A 27,828-nucleotide genomic window follows, 5' to 3' on the forward strand; every position below is an offset into this window, starting at 1 on the left:
AGTAACACTGGGGTTTCTAGATGAGATATGGGAGTAGGGTGCATTAACACTGGGGTTTATAGATGAGACATGGGTGTAGGGTATAGTAACACTGGGTTTGTAGATGAGATATGGGTGTAGGGTGCAGTAACACTGGGGTTTATAGATGAGATATGGGAGTAAGGTGCAGTAACACTGGGGTTTATAGATGAGATATGGGTGCAGGGTGCAGTAACACTGGGGTTTGTAGATGAAATATGGATGTAGGGTATAGTAACACTGGGGTTTATAGAGGAGATATGGGTGTAGGGTGCAGTAACACTGGGGTTTATAGATGAGATATGGGTGTTGGGTATAGTAACACTGGGGTTTATAGATGAGATATGGGTGTAGGGTTTAGTAATACTGGGGTTTATAGATGAGATATGGGTGTAGGGTATAGTAACACTGGGGTTTATAGATGAGATATGGGTGTCGGATATAGTAACACTGGGGTTTATAGATGAGATATGGGAGTAGGGTGCAGTAACACTGGGGTTTATAGATGAGATATGGGAGTAGAGTGCAGTAACACTGGGGTTTCTAGATGAGATATGGGTGTAGGGTGCAGTAACACTGGGGTTTGTAGATGAGATATGGGTGTCGGGTATAGTAACACTGGGGTTTATGGATGAGATATGGGAGAAGGGTGCAGTAACACTGGGGTTTCTAGGTGAGATATGGGAGTAGGGCGCAGTAACACTGGGGTTTCTAGATGAGATATGGGTGCAGGGTGCAGTAACACTGGGGTTTATAGATGAGATATGGGTGTCGGGTATAGTAACACTGGGGTTTATAGATGAGATATGGGTGTAGGGTATAGTAACACTGGGGTTTCTAGATGAGATATGGGTGTAGGGTATAGTAACACTGGGGTTTATAGATGAGATATGGGTGTAGGGTATAGTAACACTGGGGTTTATAGAGGAGATATGGGTGTAGGGTATAGTAACACTGGGGTTTATGGATGAGATATGGGAGAAGGGTGCAGTAACACTGGGGTTTCTAGGTGAGATATGGGAGTAGGGCGCAGTAACACTGGGGTTTCTAGATGAGATATGGGTGCAGGGTGCAGTAACACTGGGGTTTATAGATGAGATATGGGTGTCGGGTATAGTAACACTGGGGTTTATAGATGAGATATGGGTGTAGGGTATAGTAACACTGGGGTTTCTAGATGAGATATGGGTGTAGGGTATAGTAAGACTGGGGTTCATAGATGAGATATGGGTGTAGGGTATAGTAACACTGGGGTTTATAGAGGAGATATGGGTGTAGGGTATAGTAACACTGGGGTTTATAGATGAGATATGGGAGTAGGGTCCAGTAACACTGGGGTTTATAGATGAGATATGGGTGCCGGGTATAGTAACATTGGGGTTTATAGATGAGATATGGGTGCAGGGTGCAGTAACACTGGGGTTTATAGATGAGACATGGGTGTAGGGTATAGTAACACTGAGGTTTCTAGATGATATATGGGTGTCGGGTATAGTAACACTGGGGTTTATAGATGAGATATGGGTGTAGGGTGCAGTAACACTGGGGTTTATAGATGAGATATGGGAGAAGGGTGCAGTAACACTGGGGTTTCTAGATGAGATATGGGAGTAGGGCGCAGTAACACTGGGGTTTCTAGATGAGATATGGGTGCAGGGTGCAGTAACACTGGGGTTTCTAGATGAGATATGGGTGTCGGGTATAGTAACACTGGGGTTTATAGATGAGATATGGTTGTAGGGTGCAGTAACAGTCAGGGTTATGGAGGGTTGAAAGAAAGGAGAGAGGGAGAGAGGGAGTGAGTGAGTGAGTGAGTGAGTGAGTGAGTGAGAGAGAGAGAGAGAGAGAGAGAGAGAGAGAGAGAGAGAGGGGGGGGGGGGGGAGAACCTGAGGGATAAGAGAGAGTGAGGGAGAGAAAGGGCTGAGGGAAAGAGTTCTCCACATGTGTTCTCCTCATTACCCTGAGCTGCATGCTGCTCATTCTGCAGGAATGTGCTGTTAACTTGTCTGTAACCTCCACCTTCACACACACACACACACACACACACACACACACACACACACACACACACACCACACCACACCACACCACACCACACCACACTTAATAAGACTCCCCATTGCTCTAACCACACAGCTGCTCTGTGCGATACAGCACATCACATAATACAAACCTCAAAGGAATAGTTCACAGAAATTACATAATTACATATTGGTTTTCTTAGCCTGTAAGCAGTCTATGGACAAGGTATGAGAGCAAACCATGCTATGGTTTAGTTTCCCGGGCACTGTTTCCAAATGCTAACAAATCCCATTGAAGTCATGAGACCAATATAATAGTTTTCTAACATCTTGTCCAAGTCAAGACCTGGGTACTTATTGTTGGAGCCAAAGCACAAATAGAGAATCTGGCATTTTAATTTACGGGCAATACAATTAAAACAGCAGGTAAAAAACCTAGTCGTTATTTTAGATTCTGAACTCAGTTTCGAGTCACACATTAGGAACATGAACAAAATAGCTTTTCACCACCTGAGGAACATTGCCAAGGTGCGGCCATTTCTCTCTCAGGCTGATGCAGAGAGACTCATCCATGCTTTTATTACAAGCAGGCTTGACTACTGTAATGCTGCAGCACGGATACTGACCAAGACAAGTTGGAGAGCATACATTTCATCGGTTTTAAGGTCTCTGCACTGGCTGCCTGTGAGTTTTACAATTCATTTTAAGATTATTCTGTTTGTTTTTAAATCAATCCACGATTGTGCAAAAGTACTAAATTGTCATACTTGAGTAAAAGTAAAGATACCTTAATAGAAAAAGTGAAAGCCACCCAGTAAAATACTACTTGAGTAAAATTCTAAAGGTTTCTGGTTTTGAATGTGCTTAAAGTGCAGTGGTGGAGAAATGATTCAGTTGTCATACTAAAAGTACAAAGTACAAGTAAATGGAATACATCAAATTCCTTATATTAAGCAAACCAGACGGCACTATTCTTGTACTTTCATTTATTTACGGACAGCCAGGGGCACACTTCAACACAGAAATCATTTACAAATGCGGTATTTGTGTTTAGTGAGTACACCATATCAGAGCGCATAGCACATTGTGTTATATTGATAGGTGCATGAATTGGACCATATTGCATCATGGTCACCTAATCTTCCATTTGGCTCATTCATCCCTCCTCCTCTCCCCTGTAACCATTTCCCAGGTCTTAATTTACAGTTGAAGTCAGAAGTTTACATACACTTAGGTTGGAGTCATTAAAACTAGTTTTTCAACCACTCCACAAATGTCTTGTTAACACACTATAGTTTTGGCAAGTCAGTTAGGACATCTACTTTGTGCATGACACAAGTAATATTCCCAACAATTGTTTACAGACAGATTATTTCACTTATAATTGTCACGACTTCTGCCGAATGTACCTTGGTGTGAAAAGTGCAAATCAATCCCAGAACAACAGCAAAGAACCTTGTGAAGATGCTGGAGGAAACAGGTACAAAAGTATCTATATCCACAGTAAAACGAGTCCTATATCGACATAACCTGAAAGGCCGCACAGCAAGGAAGAAGCCACTGCTCCAAAACCGCCATAAAAAAGCCAGACTACGTTTTGCAACTGCACATGGGGACAAAGATCGTACTTTTAAGAGAAATGTCCTCTGGTCTGATGAAACAAAAATTGAATTGTTTGGCCATAATGACCATCGTTATGTTTGAAGGAAAAAGGGGTAGGTTTGCAAGCCGAAGAACACCATCCCAACCGTGAAGCACGGGGGTGGCAACATCATATTGTGGGGGTGCTTTGCTGCAGGAAGGACTGGTGCACTTCACAAAATAGATGGCATCATGAGGCAGGAAAATTACGTGGATATATTGAAGCAACATCTCAAGACATCAGTCAGGAAGTTAAAGCTTGGTCTCAAATGGGTCTTCCAAATGGACAATGACCCCAAGCATACTTCCAAAGTTGTGGCAAAATGGCTTGTGGACAACAAAGTCAAAGTATTAGAGTGGCCATCACAAAGCCCTGACCTCAATCCTATAGAACATTGTGGGCAGAACTGAAAAAGTGTGTGCGAGCAAGGAGGCCTACAAACCTGACTCAGTTATACCAGCTCTGTCAGGAGGAATGGGCCAAAATTCACCCAACTTATTGTGGAAAGCTTGTGGAAGGCTACTTGAAACGTTTGACCCAAGTTAAACAATTTAAAGGCAATGCTACCAAATACTAATTGAGTGTATGTAAACTTCTGACCCACTGGGAATGTGATGAAAGAAATAAAAGCTGAAATAAATAATTCTTTCTACTATTATTCTGACATTTCACATTCTTAAAGTGGTGATCCTAACTGACCTAAAAGTTGGAATGTTTACTAGGATTAAATGTCAGGAATTGTGAAAAACTGAGTTTAAATGTGTTTGGCTAAGGTGTCTGTAAACTTCCGACTTCAACTGTAAATTAAAAACGATTTAACAAACACACACATGCACACGCACAGAGCATGGTGAGAAAACATCCTCCAACACTGGAGATTGTAACACTTTTTTGGATAGTCTACAAACTAACTATCTAGTAACCCTAGCTCTAACCCTATCCTTAACCATTTACCTAACTCTTATTCTAAACCTAACCTTGCTTATCAACAGATCATTTGTGGATAGTATGACCATCTGTAGAGCAACTACAGATGGAATATCCGGACTATCCTAGTAGTAAAGTGTGACCGAGATTAATTGTTGATCTCTGCTGTGGAGGGGCAGAGAGAGGGAGTGAGGGTGGGTGGGTGGGAGGGGAGGGGAGGGGAGGGGAGGGGAGGGAGTGGGAGGAAGTGGAGGAGAGTGGGAAACACTATGACTTTCAGAGGGAAAAATAGCCAGGGAACCAACCCAATAGGAGGCTTGTCCACTAAGAAGGAGAGAGGGAGGGAGAGGAAGAGAGAGGTAAGGGTAAGAGAAGGGTAAGAGAGACAGAGAGCAGAGAGACAGAAAACTCTCAACTTGATAAAAGAGGGCAGGTACCATTGACAGGTAAGACAATATTTGTTGTTTCTTTCCTCCAGGGGGGATGCTATTAGATGTGACACGCTCGATAACAGCATGTAAACAGAGCAAGACCAGGAGAGAGTGTGTGTGTCTTACAGTGCGTGAGGTGTATGTGGGACGAGGAGTGTGTGTTTGTGTGTGCGTGTCTTGGCAGAGAGGCGGAGGTGAACAGAGCCTGACAGTGTGTGTTTCTATAGAGATGCTGAATGAGAGTGGTACTGTCCTCTCCTCCCAAAGCGAGTTGCTTCTGCTAAAGTTCTCTCACAAAGCAGATTCTAGAACCCTGCTGCTCTGCGACATTCAGACAAATAGCGACACACGTATCCATTTCGTTCAGCTAAACATGCTGCTTTCTTGTTGCAAGTTGATGGAAGGGTAGTACTGGGTGGCAAAAAGACTGAACTGAAAGTGAAGTTATTTTTCACAGTCAGACTTAGGAAAACATTGCTTTGCGGTGTTTGGCTATATCACACTACCCTCTACAGCTCTAAGCTTTAAATCAGATAGGGCTTGACAACTGTCCAGGTGTCTGTCAAGACGTCTGTCTGTCTGCTAGGATTGGTAGGTCACAATTATATACAGATTTTTGTTGATCAATGTCTTTGAAAAGAGAGGAGAAGCTTTCTGAAATTTCCAGAATCATCTCAGGAATGTTCATTCCTTCATAATGGTCTGTGGTCTGGACTGGTTCTGTTGAATTGGACATCTGTGTTTTTACACAGCAATAAAACTGTCAATTGAATTTATTATTGACAAAAAATGTCCCTGCATGGGAAACATTGTTAAAACGGATCATTGTTGATCATACGACATTATCTGTTGTCTAACACGTGCTATAAAATATCTATATCATTCAAAACAAAGTTTCTTATTTGACATTTGCCGATATTTCCTTTAGAATGTGGGTCATCCAGGAGTTTAGACAGCCAGGCTATATATCTGCCTACCATCTCAACCAGGCTTAACAGTGCAGACAGTCCAATGATTTTCCTTGCTTGTCTGCAGACCCTCCTCTTTCTGTCTCAGTATTTTCCAAATGGTGTTTCACAGCCAAGCGTTCTTGGGCTGGAGCTTTAGCCTGTAAGGTAAACCAGTAAGGTTGACGTGTTACCAGTCACATTTCTGCCTAGACTTTATAGCTCCCCTTAATAGAGTTGCCAACCCTTTTCTCCAGTGGAGCAGAAAAGATATTCCGGGAGATGTAAGCGACAATGGAAAAGTGAATAAAGTTGAAAGATTCTTATCATGGTTCCAGGATGATCTTGGAATAACTCTTACTCAGAAGTGCTGAAGCCTGAGTATTATTTATCTATACGGGTGTTATCTATCTACATACTTTATATATATATATATATATTTGACTGGTACTGTATATATATATATATATATATATATATATATATATATACAGTCAAAAGTTTGAACACACCTACTCTTTCAAGGATTTTTCTTAATTTTTACTATTTTCTACATTGTAGAATAATAGTGAAGACATCAAACCTATGAAATAACACATATGGAATCATGAAGTAACCAAAAAAGTGTTAAACAAATCAAAATATGTTTTATATTTCTGATTCTTCAAAGTAGCCACCATTTGCCTTGATGACACTTTGCACACCCTTGGTATTCTCTCAACCAGCTTCAGGAGGTAGTCACCTGGAATGCTTTTCCAACAGTCTTGAAGGAGTTCCCACAAACACTCAATTGAGTTGAGGTCGGGTGATTGTGGAGGCCAGGTCATCTGATGCAGCACTCCATCACTCTCCTTCTAGGTCAAGTAGCCCTTACACTGCCTGGAAGTATTTTGGGGTCATTGTCCTCTTGAAAAACAAATGATACTCCTACTAGGCGCAAACCAGATGGGATGGTGTATCGCTGCAGGGTGATTCACTTTGGGAACCACACATGTGAAGATCATCCATTCACATACTTTGCGTCTCACAAAGACACAGCGGTTGGAAGCAAAAATCTAAAATTTGGACTCATCAGACCAAAGGACAGATTTCCACCGGTCTAATGTCCGTGTTTCTTTGCCCAAGCAAGTCTCGTTTTCTTATTGCTGTCCTTTAGTAGTGGTTTCTTTGCAGCAGTTCAACCATGAAGACCTGATTCATGCAATCTCCTCTGAACAGTTGATGTTGAGATGTGTCTGTTACTTGAACTCTGAAGCATTTATTTGGGCTGCAATCTGAGGTGCAGTTAATACCAATGTCTGGTAACTCAAATTAACTTATCCTCTGCAGCAGAGGTAAATCTGGGTCTTCCTTTCTTGTGGCAGTCCTCATGAGAACCAGTTTCATCATAGTTCTTGATGATTTTTGCGACTGCACTTGAAGAAACTTTAAAAGTTATTGAAGTTTTCCGGATTGACTGACCTTAAATGTCTTAAAGTAATTTCTCTTTGCTTATTTGAGCTGTTCTTTCCATAATATGGACTTGGTATTTTACCAAATAGGGCTATCTTCTGTATACCAACCCTACCTTGTCACAATACAACCGATTGGCTCAAACGCATTACGAAGGAAAGAAATTCCACAAATTAACTTTTAACATGGCACAACTCTTAATTGAAATACATTCCAGGTGACTACCTCATGAAGCTGGTTGAGAGAATGCCAAGAGTGTTCAAAGCTGTCATCAAGGCAAAGGGTGGCTACTTTGAAGAATCTGAAATATAAAACATATTTTGATTTGTTTAAACAATTTTTGGTTACTACATGATGATGTGTTATTTTCAAAGTTTTGATGTCTTCACTATTATTCTACAATGTAGAAAATAGTAAAACAAAAAAAAAACGTTGAATGAGTAGTTGTGTCCAAACTTTTAACTGGTACTATATATATATATATATCGTGATGACTAACAACCCTAAGTCACAGACACATAACTGTGACTATAGTATAGATGTGCAGAACTCTGTCATCTCTCTCTTGTGTCTACCAACAGCCCTAACTCTCTGTCCTGACGTCGTAACATTATAGCTGTTGGAGTTCTGGACTACTGAGAGAGGAAAAGTGAAATCACACTCTGGGCTGAGTGGCATTGCCAGGAACATGATTAGTTTAGGAGGAAGGGAAGTTCAGAACTGTTTATCCTGGCCTGGACAGACTCTGGCTAGGAGAATAGTTTTGCAATGACTCTCAGCTATTTATCAGACTCAACAGAAGGCTTTCTCACAACAAACAAAGGACAGAAAAACACAGTCAATCCCACACTGTTGTAAGATGCTGATCCATAACACCTTGTATTTTTGTGAGTAGTCACTTGTTGTATCTTGGGGACTCTGTCAATTACTAACTAATGACCAACAACTGGTTTGATGTGGTCTCCTGTATGCTAGGTTGTAAGATTGCCAGAGTGAGAGAGACCAAGAGAAAAGAGAGGAAGACAGAGAGAGAGATGGAGAGAGAGACTTAGGGTCCCCTGTTGGGCTGGGCGTCTCAGAACTCTAGCCCCTCTGACCCTCTGTTAGGATCCACTCACATTGGACCAAGAGCTGTATTCAACCTGCATCTCAGAAGTTCAGCTTTACAGCGTGATTGAAAGGCAATGTTCCCACTTTAAGCTCCCTATTAAAACCCACCCTTCACCTCTCTCTCTCTCTCTCTCTCTCTCTCTCGCTCTCTCTCTCTCCCAGCTCTCTCTCTCTCTCTTTCTTTCTCTCTCTCTCTCTCTCTCTCTCTCTCTCTCTCTCTCTCTCTCTCTCTCTCTCTCTCTCTCTCTCTCTCTCTCTCTCTCTCTGTCTCCCTCCCCCTTCTCTCTCTCTATCTCTCTCGCTGTCTCTCTCTCTCTCTCTCTCTCTGTCTCCCTCCCCCTCTCTCTTTCTCTCTCTCTCTCTCTCTCTCTCTCTCTCTCTCTCTCTCTCTCTCTCTCTGTCTCTCTCCCCTCTCTCTCTCTTTCTTCCCCTATGTCTCCCTCCCCCTCTCTCTGTCTCCCTCCCCCCCTCTCTCTCTCCCTCTCTCTCTCTCTCTCTCTCTCTCTCTCCGTCTCCCTCCCCCTCTCTCTCTCTCTCTCTCTCTCTTATTTTTAACAGCTGTAAAGGAAAAGCTAGTGCTTCACCCAGTCATTAATGAGAACCATGTCTGTGTGCTTTGCCTGCACAGGTCACTGCTCTCAACTCAGCCTTTATATAAGCCGATTACCAAGCCCCTGCAGAAGGCTAGAGGAAAACATTTACTGTAGTGGCTGCTAGCAAGTAATCCACTTTAAACTGTGATCACTTTTAAGGTTTAATAACGCAATCATAACTCCCATTTAAACTGCATCATAAACTATTTAGAAACAAAGTCATGCCAAATAAAGGGGCATATATGTTCTTTACCAAATGACACATTTCCCATAACCCTTTTGCCACAATCGCTTTTTCCTCCCTCCCACTCTCGGTCTCGGTCTCGGTTTCTCTCTGTCTCTGTCTCTGGGTCTCTGTCTCTCTGTCTCTGGGTCTCTGTCTCTCTGTCTCTGGGTCTCTGTCTCTCTGTCTCTGTCTCTGGGTCTATGTCTCTCTGTCTCTGGGTCTCTGTCTCTCTGTCTCTCTGTCTCTGGGTCTCTGTCTGTCTTTCTGTCTCTATCTCTCTGTCGCTCTGTCTTTGTCTTTGTCTCTGTCTCTCTGTCTCTATGTCACTCTGTCACTCTGTCTCTGTCTCTCTATGTCACTCTGTCACTCTGTCTCTGTCTCTCTGTCTCTGTCACTCTGTCTCTGTCTCTCTGTCTCTGGGTCTCTGTCTCTCTGTCTCTGGGTCTCTGTCTGTCTTTCTGTCTCTATCTCTCTGTCGCTCTGTCTCTGGGTCTCTGTCTCTCTGTCTCTGGGTCTCTGTCTGTCTTTCTGTCTCTATCTCTCTGTCTCTCTGTCTCTGGGTCTCTGTCTCTCTGTCTCTGAGTCTCTGTCTGTCTTTCTGTCTCTATCTCTCTGTCGCTCTGTCTCTGTCTGTCTCTCTGTCAATTCAATTCATTTCAAAGTGGCTTTATTGCCATGGGAAACATGTGTTTACATTGCCAAAACAACAATGACAAAAAGCAACAAAGGGAATTAAACAACACAAAGACAGAAACAATCAGACATTAATAGTAAACATTACTACACAAGCAAAACGTTTCAAGAGAGTACCATGGGAGGGGGGGCGGGGGGTTGTCACACATTTTGCTGCTGGGATTGATTTGTGTTCGAATTCTTTGTGGGTTTGTGTAATTTGAGGGAAATATGTGTCTCATATGGTCGTACATTTGACAGGGGGGTAGAAAGTGCAGCTTGGTTTTCAACTAAGTTTATGGACAGTGATCACATATCTTGTCTTCTCTTGAGAGCCTGGTCTTCCTATGGCAGCCACTCTCAACAGCAAGGCTATGCTCACTGACTCTGTACATAGTCAAGGCTTTCCTTCGTTTTGGGTCAGACCCAGTGGTCAGGTATTCTGCCACTGTGTACTCTTTGTTAAGGGCAAGGTAGCATTCCAATTTGGTCAGGTTTTTTGGTTGATTCTTTCCAATCTGTCAAGTAGTTCTCTGTCAGTTTTTTCATACTTTGGTTGGGGCTAATTTTATGTCTGTTAACAGAGCCACATAACCAGCTGGCTGAGGGGACTCTTCTCTAGGTTAATCTCTCTGTAGGTTAAGGCTTTGTGATGGAAGGTTTGGGCATCGCTTTCCTTCAGGTGGTTGTGGAATTTAACAGTTATTTTCTGGATTTGGATAATTAACGGGTATAGTCCTAATTCTGATCTGCATACGTTATTTGGGTTATGCATTGACAATATTTTTGCCGAATTCTGCATGCGGAGTCTCAATTGGGTGTTTTTCCCATTTTGTGAATTCTTGGTTGGTGAGTGGACCCCAGGGTTCACCACCATAGAAGGCAATTCCTCCACCACTTCTCTCTCCGTCCTAAGGCCACCAAGTGGGTTCTATAACTGAGTGGAGTATTTTAAGACAGATCCTAATTGGGATGCTAAATTGTATGTTTCTTTTGATGGCATAGAAGGCCCTTCTTGCCTTGTCTCTGTCTGGATGTGTCTGTCTCTCTCTCTCTCGCTCTCTCTATCTCTCTGTCTCTCTCAATTCAATTCAATCTCTCTATCTCTTTTTCCTCCACCCCTTCTCTCTCCACCCAGGACAATGAAGGCAGCTGTGGGACTCTACTCTGCCCTGGTGCTCTGTCTCCTGATGGGGGCAGTGTTCTCCCAGAGACCGAGACCTAAAAAACCTCCTAAGCCTCCTAAGGCCACCAAGCGGCCCTCTTTCAAGCCTAGCCTGTCCCCTGATGAACTGGAACCCCAGGAGCCCACAGACTTCCCCCCTCCCATCCTTGGCCCCCCCTCCATGTTCCTTGACTGCCCCCGCGAGTGTTTCTGTCCCCCCTCCTTCCCCAACGCCCTCTATTGTGAGAACCGGAACCTCCGTACGGTCCCTGTGATCCCGTCGAGAGTCCACTACCTTTACCTGCAGAACAACTACATCTCTGTGGTAACAGCGGAACCCTTCAACAACGCCACAGAGCTGCGATGGGTTAACATGGCCAACAATCGCATAAGAAAAGTAGACAAGCAGGTGGGAGCTTTTCTCTATTTATTTATTTCATTTATTTATGTAGTCATGCATTCACTGATTTTCATAATTCCATCTTTCTTTATTTTTTCTCGCTATTTGTCTCTGTCTCTCTTTCTCCCTCTCTCCCTCTCGCTCTCTCCCTCTGGCTCTGTCTCCCTCCCTCTCTCTCTCTCTCTCACTCTCTCTCTCTCGTTCTCTCTCTCGCTCTCTCTCTCTCTCTCCCTCCCTCTCTCTCTCTCTCTCTCTCTCTCTCTCTCTCTCTCTCTCTCTCTCTCTCTCTGTCTCTGTCTCCCTCTCCCTCTCTCTCTCTCTCTCTCTCTCTCTGTCTCCCTCCCTTTCTCTCTCGCTCTCTCTCTCACCCTCTCTCTCTCTCTCTCTGTCCCTCTCTCTCTCTGTCTCTCTCTGTCTCTCTCTCTGTCTCCCTCCCTCTCTCTCTCTCTGTCTCCCTCCCTCTCTCTCTCTCTCTATCTCTCTCTCTCTCTCTCTCTCTCTCCCTCTCCATCTCTCTCTCTCTGTCTCTCCCTCTCTCTGTCGCTCTCTGTCACTCACTCTCTTCCTCTGTTTCTGTCTGTTTCTCTCTCTCTGTGTCTCTCTCTCTCTCTCTCTCTCTCTCTCTCTCTCTCTCTCTCTCTCTCACTGTTTGTCTCTCTGTATCTCTGTCTGTCTCTCTGTCTACGTCGCTGTCTCTCGTTCTGTCTCTCTCAATTCAATTCAATTCAATTCAAGGGCTTTATTGGCATGGGAAACGTGTTAACATTGCCAAAGCAAGTGAGGTAGATAATATATAAAGTGAATATATAAAGTGAAATAAACAATACAAATTAACAGTAAACATTACACATATAGAAGTTTAAAAACAATAAAGACATTACAAATGTCATATTATATATATACAGTGTTTTAACAATGTACAAATGGTTAAAGGACACAATATAAAATAAGTAAGCATAAATATGGATTGTATTTACAATGGTGTTTGTTCTTCACTGGTTGCCCTTTTCTCGTGGCAACAGGTCACAAATCTTGCTGCTGTGATGGCACACTGTGGAATTTCACCCAGTAGATATGGGAGTTTATCAAAATTGGATTTGTTTTCGAATTCTTTGTGGATCTCTATAATCTGAGGGAAATATGTCTCTCTAATATGGTCATACATTGGGCAGGAGGTTAGGAAATGCAGCTCAGTTTCCACCTCATTTTGTGGGCAGTGAGCACATAGCCTGTCTTCTCTTGAGAGCCATGTCTGCCTACGGCGGCCTTTCTCAATAGCAAGGCTATGCTCACTGAGTCTGTACATAGTCAAAGCTTTCCTTAATTTTGGGTCAGTCACAGTGGTCAGGTATTCTGCCGCTGTGTACTCTCTGTGTAGGGCCAAATAGCATTCTAGTTTGCTCTGTTTTTTTGTTAATTCTTTCCAATGTGTCAAGTAATTATCTTTTTGTTTTCTCATGATTTGGTTGGGTCTAATTGTGCTGCTGTCCTGGGGCTCTGTAGGGTGTGTTTGTGTTTGTGAACAGAGCCCCAGGACCAGCTTGCTTAGGGGACTCTTCTCCAGGTTCATTCATCTCTCTGTAGGTGATGGCTTTGTTATGGAAGGTTTGGGAATCGCTTCCTTTTAGGTGGTTATAGAATTTAACGGCTCTTTTCTGGATTTTGATAATTAGTGGGTATCAGCCTAATTCTGCTCTGCATGCATTATTTGGTGTTCTACGTTGTACACAGAGGATATTTTTGCAGAATTGTGCGTGCAGAGTCTCAATTTGGTGTTTGTCCCATTTTGTGAAGTCTTGGTTGGTGAGCGGACCCCAGACCTCACAACCATAAAGGGCAATGGGCTCTATGACTGATTCAAGTATTTTTAGCCAAATCCTAATTGGTATGTTGAAATTTATGTTCCTTTTGATGGCATAGAATGCCCTTCTTGCCTCTCTTTCTGTCTCTCTGTGTCCCAGGTGTTTGAGAAGATACCTGGTCTGTTGTTTCTCTACATGGAGAGGAACCAGCTGAAGGAGGTTCCTGATGACCTGCCAGCTGGGTTGGAGCAGCTCATTCTCAGCCACAACCAGATCTCCAAGATCCCCTCTGGAGCCTTCGGCAAGATGGAGCACCTTGCTCTGCTCGACTTGCACCACAACAAGGTACACACACACATACAAATGCACAAACATACACACGCATTTATGCATGCACACACACGCATACAAACACATGCACACAGGCATGTATGCACATGGACTCGCACAAACACATGCTTGCATGCGCACACAAATGCACTCACTCTCACGCTCACTCAATGTCAATTCTCCCTGTGTATTCTCTGTTGTGTTTAGTTGAGTGACAGTGATGTGGGGAAGAACACTTTTAAAGACATGAAGAACCTGGTTCAGCTGAACTTGGCCCACAACATCCTGAAGAAGATGCCAGCTAACATCCCCAACGGCATCACACAACTATTCCTGGACAGGAACAATATCGAGGACATCCCTAAGTAATGACACATGCATGCACACACAATGCAGGTACGCACACGTACGCACACACACATTATCTATTGGCCGAAACATTGGTGTGAGATCCAGTAAAGCACACAAGAATGACAGTGTGCTGAACTCTCTATCCTCTAAGCACTTGGAAAATACTGCATCATCCCACTATTTACAGTAACCCACTTGTCTTCCCAATGCAGGGACTACTTCCAAGGCTTCTCCAACCTGGCGTTTGTGAGGCTCAACTTCAACCAGCTAAGTGATAAGGGAGTCCCTAAGGCTGTGTTCAACGTTTCCACCCTGCTAGACCTTCACCTGGCCCACAACCAGCTCACCTCCGTCCCCCTGTTCAACCCCCAGCTGGAGCAACTGCACCTCAACCACAACAGCATTGAGAGTGAGTAGCCTAGTATAAGGCCATAATAGGTCTGTAGCATGACCACAACACAACCACATCACAACTGTAACAGCATTGAGAATGAGTAACATGCAATGCAGATGCAAACATTAGTAACATAACCACGACAGCATTGATTAACCTATGTGTGTGTGCATGTGTGTGTGTGTCCGTGCGTGTTCATATGTCAGGTATTAACGGGACCCAGCTTTGTCCATTCAGTCTGTCCTCTGAGAGTCTGACTGATGAGGCTCTGATGCCCAGACTCAGGTAATATAAATATTTATAACACAATAGGTACGATAGATGGACTGATTTATTGATTTGTGTCTTTGATTGATTGGTTTATAGTTTGTTTGATTGATTGATAGTTTGTTGGATTGATTGATTGAAATGTTTGTTTGATTGATTGAAACGTTTGTTTGATTGATTGATAGTTTGTTTGATTGATGGTTTGATTGATCGATCGATAGTTTTTTGATTGATTGATTGAAAGTTTGATTGATTGATTGATCGTTTTTTGATTGTTTGATTGATAGTTTGATTGATAGTTTGTTTGATTGATCAATTGTTTGATTGATTGATTGATCATTTGTTTGCTTGATTGTTTGTTTGATTGATAGTTCATTTGATTGATTGATAGTTTGTTTGATTGATTGATAGTTTGATTGATTGATTGATCGTTTGATTGATAGTTTGTTTGATTGATTGATTGATACCCAACAGGTACCTGCGTCTGGATGGGAACCACCTGAGCCCTCCTGTCCCTCTGGATGTCATCATGTGTTTCAGACACCTCAAGTCTATTGTCATCTAGAGTCAGGCCTGGACATCACAACATCACACACACACACACAACACACACACAACACACACACAACCACACACATTAGTATTTTAGATGGGTGAAATGGTGCCAGATAACCTGAGTAAAATGATAACTGTACGGCTTTGACAACTTCAGGAATATTTCACAGCTGAAAGATTTTAAAACGTTAAAACAAATATTTATAAAACTAGGTCTTTGGTGCATGGATGTATCTGCAGTTCCAGTAAGATAGGAGCTGTTTTATCTGTAAGTTGTGTTTCTAATATTAAGGTAAATAAGTACCATAGAATAATGGAACAAGTGGCAGATGAAAAATAAAGGTACATTGACTGACATGCTACAAATATAGTGTAGTTACAATTAGGGTATGATTAGTCTTTGCACATTATGAATGTACTGTAACACTACATCTGGGGTAGGAAAGAAGCATGGTAATGGTTTACAGGGGCCAATACACAGGTATGGCATTTGGTGAATGAAAAACAGGTTAAAAACGTGACTACCATGTAGTTTAAAATGTCCTTGGTGTATCTGTGTTTTTGAGGTACTTTCGATAAAAGTAATTGTATCCCTTTGTTTTGTATGAAGCAGTTCTGTACAAATAAAATAAATAAAATGTGTTCTTGGGCTAATCATGAATCCTTTCCTAGCCACATCATTCCTATCCTTCTGATTGTGTTCACTGTCCCCCTCTGAAAGCACAGTCTCCACTACCTCCTCATGAACATGAACCTATTATCACTGTCATCCTTGTTCCTGGCAACCCATTCTTGCTATATCGTCTGGAAAACCCAGAATATGACTGCTGCTGTTATAGGGAGGCAGGGAGAGAGCCAGCGAGAGAGCCAGCGAGAGAGCCAGCGAGAGAGCCAGCGAGAGAGCCAGCGAGAGATTCAGGGAGAGAGCCAGCGAGAGAGCCAGGGAGAGAGCCAGGGAGAGAGCCAGCGAGAGAGCCAGGGAGAGAGCCAGCGAGAGAGCCAGGGAGAGAGCCAGCGAGAGAGCCAGCGAGAGAGCCAGCGAGAGATCCAGGGAGAGAGCCAGGGAGAGAGCCGGCGAGAGAGCCGGGGAGAGAGCCGGGGAGAGAGCCGGGGAGAGAGCCAGCGAGAGAGCCGGGGAGAGAGCCAGGGAGAGAGCCAGGGAGAGAGTCAGCGAGAGAGCCAGGGAGAGAGCCAGCGAGAGAGCCGGGGAGAGAGCCGGGGAGAGAGCCAGCGAGAGAGCCGGGGAGAGAGCCAGGGAGAGAGCCAGCGAGAGAGCCAGCGAGAGAGCCGGGGAGAGAGCCAGCGAGAGCCAGCGAGAGAGCCAGCGAGAGAGCCAGGGAGAGAGCCAGCGAGAGCCAGCGAGAGAGCCAGCGAGAGAGCCAGGGAGAGAGCCAGCGAGAGAGCCAGCGAGAGAGCCAGGGAGAGAGCCAGCGAGAGAGCCGGGGAGAGAGCCAGCGAGAGAGCCAGCGAGAGAGCCGGGGAGAGAGGCAGGGAGAGAGCATGTTGTGCTGCATGTTAGAGACAGACAATTTGCCATGTGAAGTTAATTATTATCTCCTTATCCGCCTGTCTGTCTGCCGAACCATACCGTATGTACAGAATATATAAACAGACACACACATGTATGTGCATACACGCACACACACAGGAGAATGAGTCAGTTTGTTGTCTTTTAGAAAAATATGTTTTGGAAGGGTTTTCTGGGTGAGGAACGACCAATTGGTGAATGTCCCTGTGGGTGGTGCTTTTTGCTACTCATCCATGGGCTTTTCAACACTAAAGATAACAATTATATCATTAATACAACATTCATTTCTGAGAAACAATGACAACACTAGGTACTCTGTCTTGGAATTTGAAAGGCCTAAATTGTCCTATCAAATGTTACAACTGTATTGATATACTATAGCAACGCTCCAAGAAACACACCTGCTCCATAAGGACCTTGGCATCCCGTAATCCGAGCTGTCAAGTTATACATTTTAAATTTGTTCACAGTCTATTTAACAAGGAGGAAACATTTTACAATGAAATTGGACCCATCTCCAGGCTGTTCAGTGTCCCCTAAATGATGTGGTAGTGCCCTGCAGTTAAATGCTTCTGGGACAAAGTAAACTTTTTTTTTTAGAAGTGCATGAACGTAAATATATTCAAACGCATTCTTAAATGGAAGAAGTTTGGAAGCACCAAGGCTGTTCCTACAGCTGGCTGCCTGGGAAGAAGGGCCTTGGTCAGGGTGGTGACCAAGAACCCGATGGTCACTCTAACAGAGCTCCAGATATTCTCTGTGGAGATGGGAGAACCTTCCAGAAGGACAATCATCTCTGCAGCACTCCACAAATCAGGCCTTTATGGTAGAGGAGCCAGACAGAAGCCACTCCTCAGTAAAAGGCACATGACAGCCCGCTTGGAGTTTGCCAAAAGTCACCTAAAGGACTCTCAAACCATGAGAAACAAGATTCTCTGGTCAGATGAAACCAAGATTGAACTCTTTGGCCTGAATGCCAAGTGTCACGTCTGGAGGAAACCTGGCACCATATTTATGGTGAAGCATGGTGGTGGCAGCATCATGCTTCTGAATGTTTTTCAGCGGCAGGGACTGGGAGACTAGTCAGGATCGAGGGAAAGGTGAACGGAGCAAAGTACTGAGAGATCCTTGATGAAAACCTGCTCCAGAGGGCTCAGGACCTCAGACTGGGGCGAAGGTTCACCTTCCAACAGGACAACGACCCTAAGCACACAGCCAAGACAACGCAGGAGTGGCTTCGGGACAAGTCTCTGAATGTCCTACAGTGGCCAAGCCAGATCCCGGACTTGAACCCAATTTAACATCTGTAGAGGGACCTGAAAATAGCTGTGCAGCGACGCTCCCCATCCAACCTGACAGAGCGTGGGAAAATCAGCAGAGACGAATGGGAGAAACTCCCCAAATACAGGTGTGCAAAGCTTTAGCGTAATACCCAAGAAGACTTGAGGCTGTAATCTCTGCCAAAGGTTCTTCAATAATGTGCCAATTAGAGGGTCTGAATACTTATGTAAATGTGATATTTCCATTGTTTTTTGTTTATAAATTAGCAAAAATTTTGAAAAAAAGGTTTTTGCTTTCTCATTATGAGGTATTGTGTGTAGGTAGATTTTAGGTTAGGAAGTGCAGCTCAGTTTCCACCTCATTTTGTGGGCAGTGAGCACATAGCCTGTCTTCTCTTGAGAGCCATGTCTGCCTACGGCGGCCTTTCTCAATAGCAAGGCTATGCTCACTGAGTCTGTACATAGTCAAAGCTTTCCTTAATTTTGGGTCAGTCACAGTGGTCAGGTATTCTGCCGCTGTGTACTCTCTGTGTAGGGCCAAATAGCATTCTAGTTTGCTCTGTTTTTTTGTTAATTCTTTCCAATGTGTCAAGTAATTATCTTTTTGTTTTCTCATGATTTGGTTGGGTCTAATTGTGCTGCTGTCCTGGGGCTCTGTAGGGTGTGTTTGTGTTTGTGAACAGAGCCCCAGGACCAGCTTGCTTAGGGGACTCTTCTCCAGGTTCATTCATCTCTCTGTAGGTGATGGCTTTGTTATGGAAGGTTTGGGAATCGCTTCCTTTTAGGTGGTTATAGAATTTAACGGCTCTTTTCTGGATTTTGATAATTAGTGGGTATCAGCCTAATTCTGCTCTGCATGCATTATTTGGTGTTCTACGTTGTACACAGAGGATATTTTTGCAGAATTGTGCGTGCAGAGTCTCAATTTGGTGTTTGTCCCATTTTGTGAAGTCTTGGTTGGTGAGCGGACCCCAGACCTCACAACCATAAAGGGCAATGGGCTCTATGACTGATTCAAGTATTTTTAGCCAAATCCTAATTGGTATGTTGAAATTTATGTTCCTTTTGATGGCATAGAATGCCCTTCTTGCCTCTCTTTCTGTCTCTCTGTGTCCCAGGTGTTTGAGAAGATACCTGGTCTGTTGTTTCTCTACATGGAGAGGAACCAGCTGAAGGAGGTTCCTGATGACCTGCCAGCTGGGTTGGAGCAGCTCATTCTCAGCCACAACCAGATCTCCAAGATCCCCTCTGGAGCCTTCGGCAAGATGGAGCACCTTGCTCTGCTCGACTTGCACCACAACAAGGTACACACACACATACAAATGCACAAACATACACACGCATTTATGCATGCACACACACGCATACAAACACATGCACACAGGCATGTATGCACATGGACTCGCACAAACACATGCTTGCATGCGCACACAAATGCACTCACTCTCACGCTCACTCAATGTTAATTCTCCCTGTGTATTCTCTGTTGTGTTTAGTTGAGTGACAGTGATGTGGGGAAGAACACTTTTAAAGACATGAAGAACCTGGTTCAGCTGAACTTGGCCCACAACATCCTGAAGAAGATGCCAGCTAACATCCCCAACGGCATCACACAACTATTCCTGGACAGGAACAATATCGAGGACATCCCTAAGTAATGACACATGCATGCACACACAATGCAGGTACGCACACGTACGCACACACACATTATCTATTGGCCGAAACATTGGTGTGAGATCCAGTAAAGCACACAAGAATGACAGTGTGCTGAACTCTCTATCCTCTAAGCACTTGGAAAATACTGCATCATCCCACTATTTACAGTAACCCACTTGTCTTCCCAATGCAGGGACTACTTCCAAGGCTTCTCCAACCTGGCGTTTGTGAGGCTCAACTTCAACCAGCTAAGTGATAAGGGAGTCCCTAAGGCAGTGTTCAACGTTTCCACCCTGCTAGACCTTCACCTGGCCCACAACCAGCTCACCTCCGTCCCCCTGTTCAACCCCCAGCTGGAGCAACTGCACCTCAACCACAACAGCATTGAGAGTGAGTAGCCTAGTATAAGGCCATAATAGGTCTGTAGCATGACCACAACACAACCACATCACAACTGTAACAGCATTGAGAATGAGTAACATGCAATGCAGATGCAAACATTAGTAACATAACCACGACAGCATTGATTAACCTATGTGTGTGTGCATGTGTGTGTGTGTCCGTGCGTGTTCATATGTCAGGTATTAACGGGACCCAGCTTTGTCCATTCAGTCTGTCCTCTGAGAGTCTGACTGATGAGGCTCTGATGCCCAGACTCAGGTAATATAAATATTTATAACACAATAGGTACGATAGATGGATTGATTTATTGATTTGTGTCTTTGATTGATTGGTTTATAGTTTGTTTGATTGATTGATAGTTTGTTGGATTGATTGATTGAAATGTTTGTTTGATTGATTGAAACGTTTGTTTGATTGATTGATAGTTTGTTTGATTGATGGTTTGATTGATCGATCGATAGTTTTTTGATTGCTTGATTGAAAGTTTGATTGATTGATTGATCGTTTTTTGATTGCTTGATTGATAGTTGATTGATAGTTTGTTTGATTGATCAATTGTTTGATTGATTGATTGATCGTTTGTTTGCTTGATTGTTTGTTTGATTGATAGTTCATTTGATTGATTGATAGTTTGTTTGATTGATTGATAGTTTGATTGATTGATTGATCGTTTGATTGATAGTTTGTTTGATTGATTGATTGATACCCAACAGGTACCTGCGTCTGGATGGGAACCACCTGAGCCCTCCTGTCCCTCTGGATGTCATCATGTGTTTCAGACACCTCAAGTCTATTGTCACCTAGAGTCAGGCCTGGACATCACAACATCACACACACACACACAACACACACACAACACACACACAACCACACACATTAGTATTTTAGATGGGTGAAATGGTGCCAGATAACCTGAGTAAAATGATAACTGTACGGCTTTGACAACTTCAGGAATATTTCACAGCTGAAAGATTTTAAAACGTTAAAACAAATATTTATAAAACTAGGTCTTTGGTGCATGGATGTATCTGCAGTTCCAATAAGATAGGAGCTGTTTTATCTGTAAGTTGTGTTTCTAATATTAAGGTAAATAAGTACCATAGAATAATGGAACAAGTGGCAGATGAAAAATAAAGGTACATTGACTGACATGCTACAAATATAGTGTAGTTACAATTAGGGTATGATTAGTCTTTGCACATTATGAATGTACTGTAACACTACATCTGGGGTAGGAAAGAAGCATGATAATGGTTTACAGGGGCCAATACACAGGTATGGCATTTGGTGAATGAAAAACAGGTTAAAAACGTGACTACCATGTAGTTTAAAATGTCCTTGGTGTATCTGTGTTTTTGAGGTACTTTCGATAAAAGTAATTGTATCCCTTTGTTTTGTATGAAGCAGTTCTGTACAAATAAAATAAATAAAATGTGTTCTTGGGCTAATCATGAATCCTTTCCTAGCCACATCATTCCTATCCTTCTGATTGTGTTCACTGTCCCCCTCTGAAAGCACAGTCTCCACTACCTCCTCATGAACATGAACCTATTATCACTGTCATCCTTGTTCCTGGCAACCCATTCTTGCTATATCGTCTGGAAAACCCAGAATATGACTGCTGCTGTTATAGGGAGGCAGGGAGAGAGCCAGCGAGAGAGCCAGCGAGAGAGCCAGCGAGAGAGCCAGCGAGAGATTCAGGGAGAGAGCCAGCGAGAGAGCCAGGGAGAGAGCCAGCGAGAGAGCCAGGGAGAGAGCCAGCGAGAGAGCCAGCGAGAGAGCCAGCGAGAGAGCCAGCGAGAGATCCAGGGAGAGAGCCAGGGAGAGAGCCAGCGAGAGAGCCGGGGAGAGAGCCGGGGAGAGAGCCGGGGAGAGAGCCAGCGAGAGAGCCGGGGAGAGAGCCAGGGAGAGAGCCAGGGAGAGAGTCAGCGAGAGAGCCAGGGAGAGAGCCAGCGAGAGAGCCGGGGAGAGAGCCAGGGAGAGAGTCAGCGAGAGAGCCAGGGAGAGAGCCAGCGAGAGAGCCAGGGAGAGAGCCAGGGAGAGAGCCAGCGAGAGAGCCAGCGAGAGAGCCGGGGAGAGAGCCAGCGAGAGCCAGCGAGAGAGCCAGGGAGAGAGCCAGCGAGAGCCAGCGAGAGAGCCAGCGAGAGAGCCAGGGAGAGAGCCAGCGAGAGAGCCAGCGAGAGAGCCAGGGAGAGAGCCAGCGAGAGAGCCGGGGAGAGAGCCAGCGAGAGAGCCAGCGAGAGAGCCGGGGAGAGAGGCAGGGAGAGAGCATGTTGTGCTGCATGTTAGAGACAGACAATTTGCCATGTGAAGTTAATTATTATCTCCTTATCCGCCTGTCTGTCTGCCGAACCATACTGTATGTACAGAATATATAAACAGACACACACATGTATGTGCATACACGCACACACACAGGAGAATGAGTCAGTTTGTTGTCTTTTAGAAAAATATGTTTTGGAAGGGTTTTCTGGGTGAGGAACGACCAATTGGTGAATGTCCCTGTGGGTGGTGCTTTTTGCTACTCATCCATGGGCTTTTCAACACTAAAGATAACAATTATATCATTAATACAACATTCATTTCTGAGAAACAATGACAACACTAGGTACTCTGTCTTGGAATTTGAAAGGCCTAAATTGTCCTATCAAATGTTACAACTGTATTGATATACTATAGCAACGCTCCAAGAAACACACCTGCTCCATAAGGACCTTGGCATCCCGTAATCCGAGCTGTCAAGTTATACATTTTAAATTTGTTCACAGTCTATTTAACAAGGAGGAAACATTTTACAATGAAATTGGACCCATCTCCAGGCTGTTCAGTGTCCCCTAAATGATGTGGTAGTGCCCTGCAGTTAAATGCTTCTGGGACAAAGTAAACTTTTTTTTTTTAGAAGTGCATGAACGTAAATATATTCAAACGCATTCTTAAATGGAAGAAGTTTGGAAGCACCAAGGCTGTTCCTACAGCTGGCTGCCTGGGAAGAAGGGCCTTGGTCAGGGTGGTGACCAAGAACCCGATGGTCACTCTAACAGAGCTCCAGATATTCTCTGTGGAGATGGGAGAACCTTCCAGAAGGACAATCATCTCTGCAGCACTCCACAAATCAGGCCTTTATGGTAGAGGAGCCAGACAGAAGCCACTCCTCAGTAAAAGGCACATGACAGCCCGCTTGGAGTTTGCCAAAAGTCACCTAAAGGACTCTCAAACCATGAGAAACAAGATTCTCTGGTCAGATGAAACCAAGATTGAACTCTTTGGCCTGAATGCCAAGTGTCACGTCTGGAGGAAACCTGGCACCATATTTATGGTGAAGCATGGTGGTGGCAGCATCATGCTTCTGAATGTTTTTCAGCGGCAGGGACTGGGAGACTAGTCAGGATCGAGGGAAAGGTGAACGGAGCAAAGTACTGAGAGATCCTTGATGAAAACCTGCTCCAGAGGGCTCAGGACCTCAGACTGGGGCGAAGGTTCACCTTCCAACAGGACAACGACCCTAAGCACACAGCCAAGACAACGCAGGAGTGGCTTCGGGACAAGTCTCTGAATGTCCTACAGTGGCCAAGCCAGATCCCGGACTTGAACCCAATTTAACATCTGTAGAGGGACCTGAAAATAGCTGTGCAGCGACGCTCCCCATCCAACCTGACAGAGCGTGGGAAAATCAGCAGAGACGAATGGGAGAAACTCCCCAAATACAGGTGTGCAAAGCTTTAGCGTAATACCCAAGAAGACTTGAGGCTGTAATCTCTGCCAAAGGTTCTTCAATAATGTGCCAATTAGAGGGTCTGAATACTTATGTAAATGTGATATTTCCATTGTTTTTTGTTTATAAATTAGCAAAAATTTTGAAAAAAAGGTTTTTGCTTTCTCATGATGAGGTATAGTGTGTAGGTAGATTTTTTTTGTATTTAATAGATTTTAGAATAAGTCTGTAACCAAACAAAATGTGTAAAAAGTCTGAATACTTTCCGAAGGCACTGTAATTGTTAAGGACTGGGGAGTTTTTCCGGATAAAAATAAAAGGAATAAGCACAGGCAAAATGGATGGAGACATGGGATTGTGGGAATGAGATGGGAGTTGGGGCTGGAGTCTCACTTCTTTTTGTTTTTTTCCCATTACATACTACATCTATTATTGTTTTTTATCATAATGATCAATACTTTGTATGTATGTAAAACATTTTTCTATGTTTTTTATTTTGAGTGGAAGCTCACAGGTGAATATGAACTATTACCCCCCTCCCTCCTAAAATTACAACAAAAACTAAAATAATTGGTCCCAAAAAGAGAAGAACACATGTATGCAGTCATGAGAAGTTCAGTCTACATCTGAAAAACAAAGGAAGGAAGAATGAGTCCTTGCTGAGGATGCACATGTGTCTCATATGTAGAAATATTTCACATTTATATCGCACCGTTAATTGTGCTGAAAAGGGTGTAGTTTCACAGGTCAAAATGACTGCAGAAAATGACCGCTTCTCTACAAGCTGTCTTGGCCATCCCTGCTTACCTGGATCCTTGTGATGAGTCATCTAAAAGGGGAAACTACAGCACAAGGAAAGGAGAAACACCTATTCACATAAGCATAAACTCACACCTATCCACGTACTGAGTGAATGAGATGACGTCCCTCAAGACTTAGGTCTAACTCTCTCCTCATGACACGCCAGCGAAAATAAACGGATCATCCTTTGTTACTTGACAGTTGACGTAGATGCTTTCTTTCTTCTCTCTTGTTGTGCCAAAGCTATGATCTTTTGCCAAGTTCTGTATACTTCTATAAAATGCCAAAACATACCAGCTAATCCAGCATGAGTCCTGGAAATAACACGTTTTACAACAGTAACTGTAAGCGTCTCGTTCACTCCAGGAATCCTGTAAAGCTTGGCCTTAGGGCTTAAATACCGTCAGCCCAACAGCCCAACCGTATTTGTGTCTTGAACTATGAGATCAGAGTCTGCTGCCAGGAAGTGGTTTAGTGAGGAAGACTCTTTTAGGGACACATTACGGTAAACCTATTCCGGGACTAAAAAGCACTTTCAATGGAGTAAATGAATGAAAACGTCGTAAACCTTCATGTTCATGTCACAGTGACACTGTCAAATAAAGTAGAACCAAAGTGCATTGGAGTCCAGGAGTAGTCTTAATTCATCTGGGTTCTGCAAAACTGGCCTAGAGAGTTCTAATCATGCGTTTTCAATCTCACCCAGCTGCAATGGGCTACAATACCCTGAGGGGCCTAACAGCTTATATTCAAGGGAATTGAAACTCACTCCCATAAACACAGTAATGCTGACCTCTTATGGTTAGGACATGTATTACATCAATGAAAAAAGAAAGTTTCACATTCATTTTGGTAACACTTTACTTGACACCCAGCATCATAACTTGTTATGACACAGTCATAACCATGTCATAAGATGTCACAACAGCTGATATGACTTGTCATAAACTGTCATAATATGGTCTTAACATTGTCATGACACATATATTTACACCTGTTGTGACATATATTGCATTACTTTATGGCTGGTTATGACACCTACATAAGAGTGACAAAACATGCCCTTATGTCAGTAGTCAGTCAAAATGAGGATGTCTTGTCCTGCTCCTGAAATCTGCTCCTGCATTCATCCCAGTCATCAGCAACAGAGCATTGAGGTAGGTGCATGTCTGACATCAATGCGTGCACAATTACAATTTCAATTTAATATGGTCTATTTCAGGAAATGTTATATAGCATAAACATACTGTTGATAAGTAGTTTATGGTGTCATGGAATGTTTTGCCTTGTGTGGTACGAGTTGTGGGTTTTGACAAGCTTATGTACACTACCTTTGAAAAGTTTGGGGTCACTTAGAAATGTCCTTGTTTTTGAAAGAAAACCACATTTTGTTGTCCATTAAAATAACATCAAATTGATCAGAAATACAGTGTACACATTGTTAATGTTGGAAATGACTATTGTAGCTGGAAACGGAAGATTTTTTATGAAATATCTACATAGATGTACAGAGGCCCATTATCAGCAACCATCACTCCTGTGTTCCAAGGGCACATTGTGTTGGCTAATCCAGGTTTATCATTATAGAAGGCTTATTGATCATTAGAAAACCCTTTTGCAATTATGTTATAACAGCTGAAAGCTGTTGTCCTGATTAAAGAAGCAATAGAACTGGCCTTCTTTAGACTAGTTGAGGATCTGGAGCATCAACATTTGTGGGTTTGATTATAGGCTCCAAATTGCCAGAAACAAAGTACTTTCTTCTGAAACTCGTCAGTCTATTCTTGTTCTGAGAAATGAAGGCTATTCCATGCGAGAAATTGCCAAGAAACTGAAGATCTCGTACAACGCTGTGTACTACACCCTTCACAGAACAGCGCAAACTGGCTCTAACCAGAATAGAAAGAGTGGGAGGCCCCAATGCACAACTAAGCAAGAGGACAAGTACATTAAAGTGTTTAGTTTGAGAAACAGACTCCTCACAAGTCCTCAACTGGCAGCTTCATTAAATAGTACCCGCAAAACACCAGTCAACAGTGAAGAGGCGATTCCGGGATGCTGGCCTTCTAGGTAGAGTTTCAAAGAAAAAGCCATTGGAAGACAAGAGTGATGGTTGCTGATAATGGGCCTCTGTACGCCTATGTAGATATTCCATAAAAAAATCTGCCGTTTCCAGCTACAATAGTCATTTAAAACATTAACAATGTCTACACTGTATTAATTATCAATTTGATGTTATTTTAATGGACAAAAATATACTTTTCTTTCAAAACAAGAACATTTCTAAGTGACCCCAAACTTTGGAATGGTAGTGTAGGTGTCATAACCAGCCATAAAATAACTCAATATATGTCACAACAGGTCTGAATATATGTGTCATGACAGTGTTATGACCATATTATGACAGTTTATGACAAGTTATGTCAGCTGGTATGACTGTTATGGCACTGGGTGTCAAGTAAAGTGTCACCCTAAGTTTTCCTTGAATGTGGATTGATGAGGGGATGATAGCTAATGAGCCAAACCGGCAAAGAGAGATGAGTTCGCATCTTTCTTTTTTCTTTGCTCGTGTATTACACAATGTTCTGCCCTACATTTCCTAGAGGAGTGCTGAGTCACTTCTTAGAGAGGTTAGAGAGGAAGTACTTTTTTCTGTTATTGCAGTATATTCTGGTTCCACTGTGTGCTTTGATTTCCTGGACCTGCAGCCTGCTTCCTATATGCTTCTTCTCATCCCACATAGCTGAGCAGCAGCTGATGGCTTCCCATAAGCACCTGTCTGGTGGGAGAACACGTTGAGAGCTTCAGGCAGAAGGGTGTGACATCATACAGAGAGCTCTGCTGGGGGTGGATGGAGATTCCGTACATATTTATGTCACGAGATGACGAGATGACAATCATTCAACAAAGCCATTTTCAGTTCACGGAGGAAAGAGATGCTGCTGGGAAATGTTCTGAAAATACAGCAGAAATGGAGCCAGAGCTTTCTAGCCCCAGCCCCAGTCTCAGCCCCAGCCTCAGCCCCAGTCCCATTCTCAGCCCCAGTCTCAGCCCCAGCCTCAGCCCCAGCCTCAGCCCCAGCCCCAGCCTCAGCCTCAGCCCCAGCCTCAGCCCCAGACCCAGCCCCAGACCCAGCCTCAGC

At 43.6% G+C, this 27,828-nt stretch overlaps 1 protein-coding gene across 2 annotated transcripts; it reads left to right on the forward strand.

The window, feature by feature from the left end:
- The first annotated feature begins 2,634 nt into the window (after positions 1-2,634).
- LOC139413704 (prolargin-like) lies at positions 2,635-15,946 on the forward strand. 2 transcript variants are annotated; one of them, XM_071161387.1, is made up of 7 exons: positions 2,635-2,724; positions 11,179-11,614; positions 13,567-13,752; positions 13,945-14,102; positions 14,301-14,497; positions 14,689-14,767; positions 15,224-15,946. In XM_071161387.1, exons 2-7 carry the CDS (start codon positions 11,183-11,185, stop codon positions 15,312-15,314), a joined length of 1,143 nt encoding a protein of 380 aa, XP_071017488.1. In that variant the 5' UTR covers positions 2,635-2,724; positions 11,179-11,182; the 3' UTR covers positions 15,315-15,946. The 2 variants fall into 2 exon arrangements, with proteins under 2 accessions (XP_071017488.1, XP_071017487.1); XM_071161386.1 differs by lacking the exon at positions 2,635-2,724 and adding an exon at positions 4,881-5,055.
- Positions 15,947-27,828: the final 11,882 nt, after the last annotated feature.

Source organism: Oncorhynchus clarkii, chromosome 7, assembly GCF_045791955.1.
Source record: "Oncorhynchus clarkii lewisi isolate Uvic-CL-2024 chromosome 7, UVic_Ocla_1.0, whole genome shotgun sequence".
NCBI classification, from domain to species: domain Eukaryota; kingdom Metazoa; phylum Chordata; class Actinopteri; order Salmoniformes; family Salmonidae; genus Oncorhynchus; species Oncorhynchus clarkii.